This window comes from Narcine bancroftii, chromosome 4, assembly GCF_036971445.1.
Source record: "Narcine bancroftii isolate sNarBan1 chromosome 4, sNarBan1.hap1, whole genome shotgun sequence".
Lineage (NCBI taxonomy): Eukaryota > Metazoa > Chordata > Chondrichthyes > Torpediniformes > Narcinidae > Narcine > Narcine bancroftii.
In genome coordinates, this window is record NC_091472.1 from 23659426 (window position 1) to 23675756 (window position 16331).

General features: G+C 43.5%; 1 protein-coding gene across 3 annotated transcripts in view; it reads right to left on the reverse strand.

The window, feature by feature from the left end:
• The window catches only part of rasgrp3 (RAS guanyl releasing protein 3 (calcium and DAG-regulated)), a 146313-nt gene that overhangs the window by 21752 nt on the left and 108230 nt on the right, over positions 1–16331 (reverse strand). For 2 of the 3 annotated variants that reach the window (XM_069930943.1, XM_069930941.1), the window contains one exon: positions 12277–12630. In XM_069930943.1, the coding sequence (XP_069787044.1) occupies positions 12277–12630 (354 nt within the window). Of the gene's footprint in view, positions 1–9113; positions 9623–12276; positions 12631–16331 lie in introns of those variants that run through there. The other variant, XM_069930940.1, reaches the window with a different exon arrangement.

Sequence of the window (16331 nt, forward strand, 5' to 3'; positions counted from 1 at the left end):
AGTATACATAAAAATGTTTTTAATTATTCCCCCCAAAAAAACTACTAATGCCCTAAAAACTGGGTGTGGTAAACCCCACTAATGGCAGATGACTATCAAAGGTTTCAGTGCTCTCCCCCCCCCCCCAGCCAGAAATACATCATTCACATTAATACAATCCAATACTGTAAATATATTCAACCCAATGACTTCATTCCCAATTATTGTTCCGAATCTTCAATGTCAATAAGACTTTGTGTTAAAACCTTTTTCTTTCCATTTTTTCCATTTTTCCCATTTTTCCCATTCTGCCCATTTCCATTTCCATTTGCCCTCTTTTTAGGCGATGGTGGCGAAACTCTTCCATGCCCTCGTAAATCCAGTAATGAATTAGCAAAAATTAATGCATCATGATCATTCTCAAAAAATTGAGATTGAAATTTACCGTAAAAGACGGCAGGATATCAAAAAACAAATTTATAACCCTTCCGCCACAGTACTTCTTTAGCCAAATTAAATTCCTGTCGTCACCTAATAATTTCTTGACTCAAATCTGCGTAAAAAATACTCTTGTTATTTTTAATCATTATTGGAGATTGACTTTGTCTTGCCTTCTGTACCGCCAACCGTAATATCATTTCTCTGTCTTGATAGTTCAGGCACCAAACTAAGACTGCTCGTGGTGGTTGTCCTGGTAACGGTTTCTTTCATAACACTCTATGTGCCCTCTCCAAAAAATACTATTTGCCCAACACCTCAGGAATCCAACTCATAAAAGATTTTATTGGATCAGACCCTTCAATGTCTTCTGGAAACCCACAATTTTCACATTGTTTCTCTGACTTTGATTTTCCAATGAATCAATTTTTTTCAGTAAGTCTTTCTTCTGGATTCCCCAATCTACAAACGAATCTTCCACTTTCTCCATTTTTTTCCTTATTATATAGAACTTGAATTTTACATTCAGAAAAAACTGTTTCAATTTAAAAAAAAATCCACTGATTTAATACATTTACTGACATCCCTCTTAACTGTAGATATATCTTCAAACATATTAGATATTTTAGTTGTCACATCCAAAAATCCTTGAGTCATTTGTTTAGACATAGGCAATCTCTTCCAAGACTCTACAAAACAGACTCCATTCCAGGTTCCAGTTCCACATTTTGAGGCCTACCTTCTCTAGACTCCACCTCCAATTGTTCTCGTGAACTGCTCATTAAAGGTAAGTCTTCCTCTTCATCCAATGATATTAGGTCCTTCCCAGTGCAGCTGTGGGTCTGCACACCCAATGGCTGCTGCTTGGGCCCCCCCCAACAGCCCACACGCAGTCCAGTAACTCAAGGACCCTTGAAGCACCGCGCATGCCCAGCACGGCCATGGACCGTGTAGAGGCAACTTCCGATGCCATTCTGCGCATCCCCGTCTCACCCGACGGCAGCCGGGTCTCAAGGGCTCTTCTCTCACCCGGGTCGCCCTCACGTCCGACATCGCGAACGCGCGAATCAACTCCAGCCGAGCTCATCAACATGCCGGTGCCATCTTGTGGAGACAAAGTCGGCACCAGTGTAATACTCAGCCTGGCAGGAGTTCTCTGTGCCTTGGAGGTTCCAAATGACAAGTCCGTGGCTTCAGCTGGACAGGTAGTCCTCAATTCTTCAGCACTTTTAAAAGGTAATTTCTTCTGTAATTGAGTTTTTGTTTTTTTAATATTAGTCGCCATTATGACCCACTAATGTTCCCAAAAATAAAGATACAACTTTTAGTCACTTAGATAAACTTTAAAGATGGGTGCTTAAAAAACTGGCTGAGGAGGGGTGGGATCGCACGTCTGCCCTCTACGCCATCTTGCCACACCCTCAGTGCCTTTTTCCCAGGGAAAGTTCAGGGGAGACATCAGGAGTAAGTTTTTACAGACAGTTGTGGTTGCCAGCAATGCCTTGCCAGGGGTGGCAGTGGAGGCTGAAGCATTAGAGACTCTGAGGCAGGCACATGGTTGAAAGAAAAATAGAGGATTACAAGGTAGGAAGGGTTAGTACTTTATTTGGTCGGAATGTATAGATCGGCACAATATCGGGGGTTGAAGGGCCTTTACTGTGATGTAATGTTCTATGTTCTGTGTTTTATGTCATGCACCATCGAGAGGAAATAAAAGTTGGCCAACATTTTGGGACTGAGCCTTCATTGAGAATCTGGGAAAGCAGGCAGTCTGAATAAAAGTAATAAGGGCCCAGGGCCAAAACGTTGGTTATTGAGTATTTCCAGCACATTTGGGTTTTGCAGACTGAATAAAAAGGTGGTGGTGGGATGGGGTGAGGGGAGAGATGCTTACTCACTTTAGGGCAGTTTTGGGTGCAAACCAATTTCTTGGCTTTTGATATGATTTGATAACTCACTAAACCTTTTGCCTCAAGCATAGCAGGAGGCCAAGTTCATGGAAGAACTCAATGGCCGAGATGGCCTATTTCCATTCTGTAATTGTTATATGGTTTATAGTGGACATTTTTTGCAGCGTGTATTATACAGGATTTTCCATCATGTTCCTACGTCACTTTCTATCACAGCAGATCTTGCTAGTAGAAGTTTATTCATAGAGTTATCTGCAGTTGACATTTTCACAATGGAAAGGTATCAAGTCTTTTCTTTCCATTGGAGACAGCTGAAACTTTTGATCATCCATCATTGTATTAACCAAGAACAATTTAACAAAAGGTTTGAATGGACATTCTCATTTCAGAGACGCCATTTCAAATGGGATGGTATCCATTGATTTGTCCCATCTGAACTTGCTTGCAAAGGCTCTTACCTCAGAGTCTGAAGTTAGCTGGATCAAAAGTACTAACCAGGAGTGGACATTAAATGGATCCAGTTTAGGGAAATCAGATGTTACTGCGGTTCAGTCAAGACCTTTAGATCTGAGTTCTAATGGAGGCTAGGTTTCAGTGATGCACATCTCCACTATCTTTAACAGTTCAAGTTGCTTCAATCCAGTTCTTCTTTATCATTTTTAATTATTATTTACAGGGAGAAGCCGGTTCTAGCCATTTACACCCGTACCATCCAATTATACCCAAATTAACCTAAAACCCCATACGTTTTGGAGAGTAGGAGGAAACCGGAGCACTTGGGGAAAACCCATGCAGACACAGGGAGAACATGCAAACTGCTTATAGACAGCACTGGATTTGTATCCGGTTTGCTGGAATTGTAATAGCATTGCGCTAACTGCTACATTGACTGTGCCGCCCTTTTCCTCGTATAAGCAAAAGGCTACATTCGCCCCAACTTGCAATCCAAGAGAACATAAGATCAATGGCACGGTTAGTGTAGCAATTAGGATAGCAGTATTACAGCGCGAGCCACCGGGGTTCAAACCCGTACTATTTGTAGTGAGTTTGTACATTCTACCCATGTCTTCGTTAGCCTCCTCCCACATTCCAAAGATGTACGTGAGGGGGGTTAATGGCTTGATTGGTCACAGGGTTGTATTTGGGTGGTGCAGGCTCATAGGCCGGATGGGCCTGCTACCACGATTGGATCTCTAAATACAAAAATATGGAATAGCAGAAGTGGCCAATGGAAGCTATGCTACACTGGTGCAGTAGGTGGCAGTTGACTCCAGTTAAGGCTGCAGCACATTGAGGAACAATTTCCCTTCCTAGAATGAGGCCTGAAATGGAAAAAGTTCAGTTCTTCCATCCTGAGCATTCCTCGCCTTGATGAGCTCTTGTATTGCATTGTCTTTCACAAGTCAGCAAGAACAAGCCTGTGAAGATTATCTCTCTAACTCAAAGGAATGTGTCAGCCTATAGACCTAGGGGTGGTGATAGGTGCTGTCTACACAGGGGAGTAGAGCTGGGAAGACAGTGACACTGATTAATTTCTCTGCGATTTGTTTCTCGTTTTGAGCACTTGACCCATTGTTCTCCCTCAGACAGTTTGTCTGAATGTAATCAACAGCCCAGACAGCCTCTTTCTGCGATGTTGCAGCCAGTCTGGATAATTCCCCAGTGCGCAAATACTACCACTTCCCCCTCCCCACCTCCTTCTTTCTATGACAGCAAGCTCAGTAGGGCAGCAAAGGGGAATCCCTAACCCTTCCACCAGCTCTGGCGGCACTGCAGTTCTCTAAAAAAGTGACACCAATAAAGGCAATGGAAAAGAAAGTCATGTTCATTGGAAGATTATCTGACAATCCACAATCACCAAATATGGGTGTATTTAAGGCACAAATTGATGCCTCTCCGAACAGTCAGAGTATCAAAGGTTATGAGAAGAAGGCAGGGGAATGGAACAACTCATAATGGAATGGCCGAGTGGACCTGACAGGCTGAATGGCCTACTTCTGCTCCTCTATCTTAGGTTCAGAGCAGTGTGCTGTAACTACATGTCATAGAATTTCTGGAGTAATTCAACTGGTCTCACACAATCCATGGGAGATAAAAATATGTTACTGACATTTTGGGCCAGAGCCCTTCTTCAAGATGTCAACAAAAAATAGACAGGCATCCTTTCTGTAACTGTTTGTCACATATCTTGTACTTTAGACCACAAGATGTAGGGGCAGAATTAGGCCATTTCAGCCTATCAAGTCTCCTCCACCCTTGAATCATAGCTGATTTTTCTTCTCAACCCCATCCTCCTGCCTTCTTCCTGTAACCTTTGACACCTTATGCCCAGTGACTTGGCCTTCACAGTCGTCTGTGGCCACAAATTCCACAGATTCACCACCCTCAGGCTGAAGAATTTTCTCCTTATCTCTATTCTAAAGGGACACCCTTTTCTGCTGAGGCTGTGCCCTCTAGTCTTAGACTCTCCCACTACTGGAAACATCTTCTCCATGTCCACTCTATACAGCCATTTCAATCCATCCTTTTATCCAGCCGTTTCTAGGTTTTGTACCTTAGAAGCACTGGGAGCTGCGAATGTGAGATGTCCTTGTGCCCACTGTCAGCATAAATAGCGGAAAGGAATCTTGCTGATGAAGCTAAGAGACATAGATAGGTTAAGTAAGTGGACAAGGGTCTGGCAGAGGGAGTACAACGTGAGGTCATCCACTTTGGACGGAAAAATAGAAGATCAGATTGCGACCTAAACGGTAAAAGTTTGCAGCATGCTGTTACACAAAAGGACTCGGGAAAACTTGAAAATGAATTGCAAAAGGGTGGTTTGCAGATGCATCAGGGTAACCAAGGAGGCAAATGTAACTTTAACCTTCCATGCTAAAAAGATTGAATTGAAGAGCAGGGGAGGTCCTACTGTAACTCTACAGGGTACTGGTGAGGCTGTGCCTGGAGTGCTGCATGTAGTTCTGGTCTCCTTTCTTGACAGAATGGCTATGGAGGTGGTACAAGAGGTGGTTCAATAGGTTCAATAGGGAGTTAGCCTATGAGGAGAGATCAAGTCATCTGGGATTATCCTCACTGGAATTCAGATGAATGATAGAGTGATAATTAGTAGGCTGATTCCAGTCTAAAACTAGGGGAATAGCCTCCAGATTCAGGGGAGTAGATTTAGGACAGAGATGAGAATAAATTGCTTTTCTGAGAGAGAAGTGAATTTGCGGAATGCTCTGCTCAAGGAAGCAGTCGAGGCTTCTTCCACATATACAGGTATATCCCGCTTTATGAATACTCAAATTACAAAAATCCGCTTTTACGAAGGAAGCCATGTTCGTTTTCACAAAAGGATCTGAATGGGTTTTTCGCTTTTACGAAAATAGCCTTCAATAGTAGTGAATGGGTCTTTGCTTTACATCATTTCGGCTTACGAGAAATGACATAGGAACGCTCTATTTTCGTAAAGTGGGGTATTCCTGCTTTGAAGACACAGATACACAAGGAAAATTAAAGGTTATGGGGACAAGGGAGATAGGTGGAGTTGAACGTGGCTACATCAGCTGCAATCTTACAGAATGGTGAAGGGAATTAACAGGCCAAACCACCTCCTCTCGCTCCTATTTCTTATGTTCTTATTTAATTTTCGAGGACCACCTCAGCCACTTTATCAAAGGACAAGCAGGCACATGAAGCAAAGTGGCAATATCCAATGTTACATTTATTTTTATCTAGCGGTGAATTGTGCAGAGCAATCTTCCCTTCCTAGCACCAGGGACAGAAGTACCAGAAAGGCTATTGGATCCATTAATGAGTCTGTCACAATGCTTCGAAGTTGCAGCAAAGAGGAAGTCCTCTTCCTTTCAATGTCCTTCAGAGGATTTTACTTTTTTAAAAATTTAGACATACACCATGTTAACAGGCCATTTTAGTGCACCAGCCTGTGTTTCCCAATTGCACCCAATTGACCTACCACCTCCGGTACGTTTCAAATGGTGGGAGGAAACCAGAGCCCCCGGGGAAAACCCACGCAGATACGGGGAGAACATACAAACTCCATACAGAAAGCGCAGGATTCGAAACCTGGTCCTAATCGCTGGTGCTCTCATAGTGTTGCGCTAACCTGATTGATTTTAGTAAGACATTTGACAAGATCACTCATGATAGTTTGGAATCTTAATTGGGTGGTCCCATAGAGGATAGAGGTTAGTGATGGAAGAATATGTCCTGGCAATAGGTCTGTGACCATTGTTGTTTCACAAAGATCAGTGTGGGGACCGCTGGGGTTTGTGATATACATAAATAATTTGGATGAAAATGTGGTGGTAGATTATTTAGTTTATAGATGACACAAAGATTAGGATTTGAGTCCAGGAGTAGGGAGATCCTGCTGCAGCTGTACAAGGCCTTGGTGAGACCACACCTGGAGTATTGTGTGCAGTTTTGGTCTTCTTATCTGAGGAATGATATCCTTGCCTTGGAAGGGGTGCAGAGAAGGTTCACTAGACTGATACCGGGGTTGGTGGGACTCACATATGAAGAAAGGTTGGATAGACTAGGCTTGTATTCTCTGGAATTTAGAAGATTGAGGGGGGAATCTTATAGAAATTTATAAAATTCTTAAGGGATTAGACAGACTAGACGCAGGTAGGTTGTTTCCAATGCTGGGGAAAACCAGAACCGGGGTCACAGTTTAAGGATAAGGGGGAAGTATTTTAGGACTGAGATGAGGAAAAATTTCTTCTCTCAGAGGGTGGTGGATCTGTGGAATTCTTTGCCGGTTCCTTGTAATATTTAAGAGTAGGTTAGATATGGCCCTTGTGGCTAAGGGGATCAGGGGGTATAGGGAGAAAGCAGGAACCTGGTACTGATCAGCCTTGATCATATTGAATGGCGGTGTAGGTTTGAAGGGCCAAATGGCCTATTTCTGCAGCTATTTTCTATCTTTCTATGTTTAGTGAAATTGTAGACACTGTTGAGGGATGTCAAAGAATACAAACATATATAACTCAGTTACAGATATGGAGTATAATTTGGATAAGTGTAAAATGCTACATGCTGGAAGGTCAAGTGTATGCAGTATTGACAAGACCATTAAAAGCACTGATGTGCTTAGGGATCTGGTGGTTCACTCCTTGAGAGTGGCTGTGCAAATAGATAGGATGGTAACGAAGATGTAATGATGTGTTGCCTTCACTGGGCAAGGCATTAAGCACAAGAATAAGGAAGTAATGTGGCAGCTACATAAAACTTGGTTCGGCTGCATTTAGAGAATTGTGCGCAATTCTGGTCACAGAACGGACATGACGACTTTGGAGAGGGTACAGAAGTGATTTTCCAGAATGCTGCCTGGAATAAATATTTTGAGCTATGGGGAGAGATTGAAGAAAGCTTATTTTGCTTTCTCTGGAACGTCAGAGGCTGAAGGGATAGAAATGTACAAAATTATGAAAAGCACATTGGGTAGATTATCAGGATCTTTATCCCCCAGAGTAAAACTGACACATACAAGAGGACATGCATTGAAGGTGAGGCTGGGAAGATTTATTTTACACAGATAGAGGATGGGGCCTGGAACGGGATGCTGGGGAAGTGGTGGAAGCAGATAGTTACACTTAAAAGGCTCCTAGATAGACAATAATCAGTAGGAAATAGAGGGATATGTATTGTGTGCAAGCAGAAGAGTTTAATTTGGACATCGCAGACTTTATGAGCCAAAGGCCCTATCCCTGTGTTGTACCATCCTATGTTCTACACACTATAGGGGTTTTTACATAGGGAAATGGCCTTATTGCCCAACTCACGATCTACGTAAAAGGGGAATTGGAATGGTGATTCAGTGTTAACTTTTAAAGTGGATTGCTAAGTCCTTTTACATAGTGAGCTATCATCCCAATTTGCAGACATACTGGATGTGCCTTGCTCATCAGAACTAGTTCATTCCCAGGCTCACAATGGTTTAACTGCCGAGTTCACAGATGGTTAATTTTAAAATTCACGCGTTTTGGTCACAGGCTGAGGACGTCATCATGACGCCATTGGCCATTCCCCTTTCGAGCCGGTTTCAGCGCTCGTCCATTTAGGCAGGAGGTGGTGCGACTTTGCTCCACCTGTGACACTAGGTCCCTTGACAGAGGAAACATGGAGCCAAATGGACCCACCAATCCACCTTTTCTGCGTTTATGCAGGTAAGTGAAGCATATAAAATCCAGAGGAAAGCTGGATTGAGGGCTCTATGTAAAAGGGGCTTATAATTCAGGCTAAAATACCACATAAAATGGATGGATATCTTAGGTTGTGGGAGATTGCCTTTTGGGTCAAACTATGACTAGGCCGGCCAATTTTAATGATCCTCCTCATTCTTCGGTCGCACCCAGCCTTACACTTGGAACCTACTGTATAACATTCATCTAAATAAAGTAACTTATATTGTTTGATTCAGATGAATGACCTCAAAAGCAGAGGCATATCTAGGGTATAGCACCACTTGAGGGGGGGGGGGGGGTGAGGGGTGTCCTCACTTCGCCCACCCAATATCTTTGCTCACTGGTTTGACCTGCTGTGCTGAGTTTCTCCAGCATCATTTCATGATGGCTGCAGATTTTGGAGTTTTACCCCAGGGAAGGTGTTTTGGTTTTTCTTGCCAATCGATTTGGGTCAGCAGTCCAGGCCCATCAACACCCAGAGGTGGCACCAACCAGGGCTCCCATGGTGATTGGTGCTGGTGATGGCTCAGGGTGCCAAAATTGTAGCATAGATAAAAGCTCTCACACGACAGGGGGGTGGAGAACAAATGCTTTTATTAGCTTTCAACAATGGGTAGGGTTCGGGGGGGGGCTTCTGGGTTTAGGTGGGAAACTAGGGTTATATATGGGTAAATGAGGGTGGAGCTGGGAGGTGGGGCCAGTCATCAATACAACACTCGCCCAGTGAATCCCAGTTTACTGCACGCAGCCTGGCGTGTGGCTGGTTATTGAGGGGCCAAAGGCCATCGCGTGTGTCCCAATGAAGTGCTCGGCCTTAGTTCCAGACATGGTCATGTTGCAGCCTCCCCTTGCTCCCTGGCTGAGAGCCGGGCCATGATCACCAAGATCAGCCCATGTTTATGTACATCTTGTCGGCCGCTGGCATTGCCACCTCCCCTCTTGTGGACAAGGGATCAGCATCACCGTGGCGCTCTGTGAATGCGAGCAGACCGCCCATGGTGCTGGATGAGTGGAGGAGGGTTGTCACTCTTCTGCTGTCTACACTCGTGTTTCCAGTGTTTCTGAGTTTGAGACCCAGCAACTGATTTTCATGGGAGCTACCTGTTGTTATAAAAAGGCTTTTTTATAACATGTAGCACTATATTTGCCCAAAGCAATTTTTTAAAATCTATTTTCACATGGTTAAGTTTTGCATGCACAGGCACAGATCATCTTGTGACTGAACAAGTTGCTAAAATGCATTCCTAATCAAAGTGTGTACATTGGAGACAAGAACATAGAATTGAAAAGACAAAAAAATGTTGCATTTTAGAATTCAAAGGATTCTGTCCATTATGTTTAATTTTTGAATTGTAATAGTCACATATCCTGGGCATGGGTAAACTGATCATAATTAACAATTCATTACAATAATCCCCCTCGCAGTTGGAACCGCTCTGTATTTGCCTGGCGCTGGCAGAGCGGTTCTAGCTGTATGGGGGAATTATGGGTAAGGAACGTGGTCATTTTGCCTGCGGAGGCTACAGTTTCTAGCTGAGAATGACAGGTAATAAACACAAGGCTTGGGCTGCTTCACTGCAGGCTGGAGGCTGGAATGTCCCACATCTTGGTGACTGTGAATAATAAACCTCAATGTGGTATGGGGTGGTTCACAATCAAGGGTTCTGTTAGTGAGGGAGGGATCCAGGAGGAGGGAGAGGAGAGGGGGAGTGAGAGGAGAGGGGGAGTGAGAGGAGAGAGGGAGTGAGAGGAGAGGGGGAGTGAGAGGAGAGGGGGAGTGAGAGGAGGGTGAGTGAGAGGAGGGGGAGCATGAGGAGGAGGGGGGAGTGAGGAGGGAGTGAGAGGGGAGCAAAGGGGGGAGGGGGTAGCGAGAAGGGGGAGCAAGAAAGGGGGAGCGAGAAGTGGGGTAGTGAGGTGGGGGGAGTGAAAAGTTGGGGGGGACAATTTTCCATTACTAAAGCTCAAGCTTAGCCTAGGGGCCCAGGTGGATTTAATCCAGTGGTTCACTTCTAATGAATTACACACAATATGTGAAATTTAAAAGGATATATCGGGCAGCACGGTTAGTGTAGCGGTTAACGCCAGCCCAGTTAAGCATGAAGATCACCCATCTGTCAACTTTATGTTAGATTTTTTAACGGGGGGGGGGGAATGATTTCAGTGCTTTGTAGATACGCCACTGCTCAGAAGAAATTAAATAGTTTATACCTTGAATTTTGAGTTTCATTTCCTCGCTATCAATGTCTTAAAATTCCACGACAACCATCAGATATTGCAACACATGGGGGGCTGTTTGTATTGGTGACCTGCTCATTGTTGCTGAGTGCTTTAAGAACATATGATCACCAGAAACAGCTTTGCTCGTGACTTCCTGTCAAAGATTTTCCACCAGCATATTCACACTTTCTAATTGTTGCATCTTTCAGCCTTTTCAGTTTCAATGCTTGATCTTCCATGGTCAGATTTCATTCTCAATTAGATGTGAGCTTGATGTGTGCTTTAGTAGTGAAATTCACCACCTAGGGAGTGATGGGGCCAGAATTTGAGGCCTGGAAGGTTTAGACCAACAGACTAAGCCATGAAGGAACCATTGATTTGCACAGGGCCTTCATGGCTTTTATGTCTCTTGGCAGAAAAATGGTTGGAATAATTTTTAAAAGATGAATGAGAATTAGACAAATCCACAGGACAGACAAGACACTTTGGTGCTACCTCCTGCACCCATGGTGAGCTCGTCAACTTTACCCACTTTGCTTCCAACTTCCACGCTGACCTCAAATTCATTTGGACCATCTCTAGTAACAGTATTCTTTTTCTTGGTCTATCTCTACCTTGGGCAACAAACTCTCGACAGGCATCCTTACAAGCACACCAACTCCCACAACTACCTCAATTCCACCTCTTCACACCCTCTCTCCTGGGTTCCACTCCTTTCTTTCAATTCTTCCATCTCCGTCACATCAACTTCCAGGACAAGGTCTTCCATGCCAGATCATCAGAGAAGACCTCCTTCTTCAAACAATGTGACTTCATCTCTACTTCTACCACCATCAACTTGGCCCATTATTCTCTATTACCTGTATTTCTGCCCTGGCCCTCTCCGCCCTCACGTGAAACAAGGACAGGATTCCCGTTGTCCTCACCTACCACCCCACCAGTCTCCGCATCCAACGTATTATTCTCCACCATTTCTGCCTCCGACTAGGCAATCCCGCCACCACATCTTCCCTTCTCCTCCTCTCTCCACCTTCCACAGTGACTGCACCCTCCATGACTCCCTCGTCCACTCCTCCTACCCCACCAATCTACCCTTGTTACCACAGGAGATACTCCACTGCCACTACACTTCTTTTGCCACCACCATTTGGGGGCCCCAAACAGTCCTTCCATGGGAAGCAATATTTCACTTGTGAATCTGCAAGGGTGATCTACTGTACCCGGTGCTCTCGTTGTGGGCTCCTCTATATCAAAGAGACTGGATGGAGACTGGAAGATTGGTTCATCGAGCAATATTGTGGTCCACCACAATAGCACAGATCTCCTTGTGGCAACTCATTTCAATTCCCCATTCCCTTGCCAACATGTCTGTCAGAAAACCATTTGGCAGAAAATGGTTGGTGTAATTTTTAAAAGATGATTGGGAGTTAGACAAGTAAACAAGACAGACAATGGATAATTATTCTGTTAATATTATCCCTGAGTGCATAACTGATTTCTTGCAACTTCTAAGCTCCTTGTGCTTTCTCAGTTTTTACCTTGATGAATGCACCTTAACTCTTCCTCTTCATCCATCTCTGTCCCATTTTGCAGTGGTTCGCATTCCTCTTCTGTCTTGGTGCACCTGCTGGGCTTCTCATTCTCCCACTTGGCAAAGCCCCTGCTCTTTCCACCCTTCGACTTCATTTTCGGGAAGGTGTGCGACCCTGAGTCGTCTGCAGCCCACCCACTTTCCTGCCACAGGGGCTCCGTCTGTGTGGCCTGGCTGGCCGTGGCCCTCTGTAAGCGCACCGAGATCTTCTGAGCCGAGCCAGTCATTAGTGTGATCGACCTGCCATCAAGGCCCTGGGTACTGGTGCTGTGGGGGAAGTTGAACATGGCTCCGTCCTGAACTGCAGAGGGAGGGGATGAAAATATTGATTTAAATTATGAGGAGGAATTCAAAATGAAGCTGAAGAACAAAAGATTAAAACAGCATTGAATAGGATACAAAATATGAAAGGACAGGAAAATCAAAGGAACTTTAAGCCTGAAATGAATACTTTTTTCTTTTCATTTTATATCTATTATCTTTTTTGCTCTTATTATGTGCTAATTATATTTGTTTAAGATGCTTCATATGCCTGAGAATATATACATTGTACTTATGTATATGACAATAAACTTCATTTGTTCATTCATAAGATTTGAAGAACCCCCTCATGCATAAAGTTATCATTTTCAGTAAAAATAGAAAACCACTTTTCCACAAATACTTCCAATCATGTTTCAATTGATTGAATGGTTAAGAAAGCAGTTCAATCACAGCATGAAACATACTGCAGAAGCAATGCAATTATTTCAGTGCTTAAAACTCTCTGTAATAATCTTTTCAAAGGTTTACTTCTCTGCTGTGTAATGTTTTTGGAGGTATCACCTCTGTCACAATTATACTGATTTTAAGTCGAGCAAAGGCCCAAATATTCTGTAAACTAAAATGTCACTTGATTAAGTTTTGACTCCACGTCCCACAGAATTTCACTCTGAATGGAGAACCATTTGATGTATGCAGTACAACTGTGATTCCCTCAGAGCCAAGTGGGTCTGGGTCATGCAGTGTGACAACAGCAGTAATAGCAGTGTTCAAGTATGCTGTGTTGTTAAACACAAGTTTAGTGTTTGGAACTATTGGAGTAAAAGGACTAAACCTCACCCAATGATCATCATTGACTTCAGTTTTGTCTTCCCATTAGGATAACTGTGAATATTTGTTAGATATTTTTTCTTATGAATTTATTGTCTTTAATTTATTTATTTCAGTGTTTTTCAACCTTTATCTTTCCACTTACATCTCTCTCTTTGGCTTGGCTTCGCGGACGAAGATTTATGGAGGGGTAATGTCCACGTCAGCTGCAGGCTCGTTTGTGGCTGACAAGTCCGATGCGGGACAGGCAGACACGGTTGCAGTGGTTGCAGGGGAAAATTGGTTGGTTGGGGTTGGGTGTTGGGTTTTTCCTCCTTTGCCTTTTGTCAGTGAGGTGGGCTCTGCGGTCTTCTTCAAAGGAGGTTGCTGCCCGCCAAACTGTGAGGCGCCAAGATGCACGGTTTGAGGCGATATCAGCCCACTGGCGGTGGTCAATGTGGCAGGCACCAAGAGATTTCTTTAGGCAGTCCTTGTACCTTTTCTTTGGTGCACCTCTGTCATGGTGGCCAGTGGAGAGCTCGCCATATAACACGATCTTGGGAAGGTGATGGTCCTCCATTCTGGAGACGTGACCCACCCAGCGCAGCTGGATCTTCAGCAGCGTGGACTCGATGCTATCGACTTACATACCTCTTTAAGAAATCCCTAGGCTGAGAATCACTGCTCCTGACCCAATTGTTACTGACATATTTGGCTTGAGAAAAATTGTCATTGGCCCATGAAACCGTGCACATAACGAGTCAATGAGGTACGATTCAAACAGTGGTTTTCAACCTTTTTCTTTCCACTCACATACCACCGATGGCATAGGGAATACTTAAAGTATGCTATGTGGGTGGAAAGAAAAAGGTTGAGAACCATTAATTTAGTATGTAGATGTGTTTTATAGTTGATTTTTTTATTACAAAGTACTTGTTCAACTGCAACAGTTAAAAGTTTCAGTTCTTATATACATTGAACAATGTATGTGACAAATTTTAGGGTGGCCATTCCAAAGGAGGACATGGTCATACATCACCATATATAACGGTATTGAACAACAAATGCGAACACACTATATATGGTAATATATGGAAACCTATGACCATATCCTCCTTTGGAATGGCTCCCCGAGTGACAATAAACATTATTTTGTTTATCATATTTTACTTATTAACTAGATTTAAATTCCCCAGCTGCCTCCTGCTTTTTAAATACCTTTCTGGATCATTAGTCAAGACCCTTGGATACTTCTAGTAATTGTTACTAATGCCAATATCGCTGAATGTTTATTTTTCTCTCCTTTTACATTCATTAGTTCATTTTCTACCTCATAGCATACTGCAGTAAAAAGTACACCTTTGCTGGTGTATCGTACGCACCTGCAATTCGTATGGCTTTTGGTGAATCTGAGCATTGTACTTGCGTGTACGATGATAAACTCTCCTCCTCAAACCTACTCATTGAACAGTAAAGTGTCACAGGCTGGGAGATTTAACTCTTTGAACTCTGGCCATTTTTAACCTTTCATGATATATACTTTGGGCTGGGTCCATGGGTAACTCTTTAGAGTACAAACACCAGTATGAACCAGCTTGTGGTTGGGTATAAACCCAGTCCTGGAAAACCAGAGCACGGAATATTTGTGCTTGTTGGTAGTCCTGAAAACTGGGATGGAGTCCATGCACTGGAAAGTCAGGACGCGAAGTCCAAAGGGTCGACAATCAATGTTCACCCTGGCTTGTTTATAGTTTCTGTTGCAGCTTTGACAAGAGATTCATCAAACCTATAGAGAAGTGTTACTGGTTAACTCACACAGCTCACCCTGGCTGCTATTACAGCAGAAAATTGACAGACAATCCATACAATCAAAACTAGAAGGTCACTTTATTTTAACACCAAGTTAGACCATAATTCATAGGTACAGAAATAGGCCTATTGAGTCTGCTCCACCATTTAATCATGAGCTGATCCATTTTCCCACAGCCCCACAGCTGGTCTTCACCCCATAAACTTTGAGGGCCTGGCTAAACAAGAACCTATCATCTTAAATACACCCAAGGAGCCACAACTGCCTGGGGCAACAAATACCACAGACTTACCACCCTCTGGTTTAAGAATTTCCTCAGCATCTCTGTTCTAAGCAGGTGTCCTTTTATCCTGAAGTTGTACCCTCTTGTCCTGGGCCATGGGAAACAACCTTTCTATGTTTAAGTAAAACATGAAAGTCTGCAGACAGCAGGGTTGGAGAATGCTGGAGAAACTCAACAAGTCAAACAGATAACACGATGAAGGGATCAAGCTCAAAACGCTGGTTACATATCTTTATCTTTGCTACATAAACTACACTGTTTCACCAGCTCAGTTTCTAAAACATTGTGTCTTTACTTTTAATATCCACTCTCTCCACACCTTTCAACATTTAAAATGTTTCAATGAGATCCCCCCTCATTCTCCTAAATTCTAACGAGTACAAGCCAAGAGCTGTCAAACACGCCTCATATGACAACCCTTTCATTCCTAGAATCATCCTAGTGAACCTCCTTTAAGCCCTCTCCAACGTCAGGATGTCCTTTCTTAATTGAGTTGCCCAAAACTGCTCACAATGCTCCAAGTGAGATCTCTCATCCCTGCTCTTACATTCTATTCCTCTTGAAATGAATGCCAGAAGTCAATATGTTTCTGGATTAGGGAATTAAAAATATATATTTGCGAATAATATATGATAGTATCAGCCACTGGCATGTTTCCACACCTCATGGATCTGAAGGTGTCCATTTGGCCATCAAGGCTGTGCAGGCTCTTAGTGCAATCCAATTCTCCCCACTCATTTCCCTCGACTCTATTCTCTCTCACATTCCCGTCAGTTCCCCTGCACCCAGCCAATTTTCCTACCACTTACCTATACGGGGGTAATCCACAATGACCAAT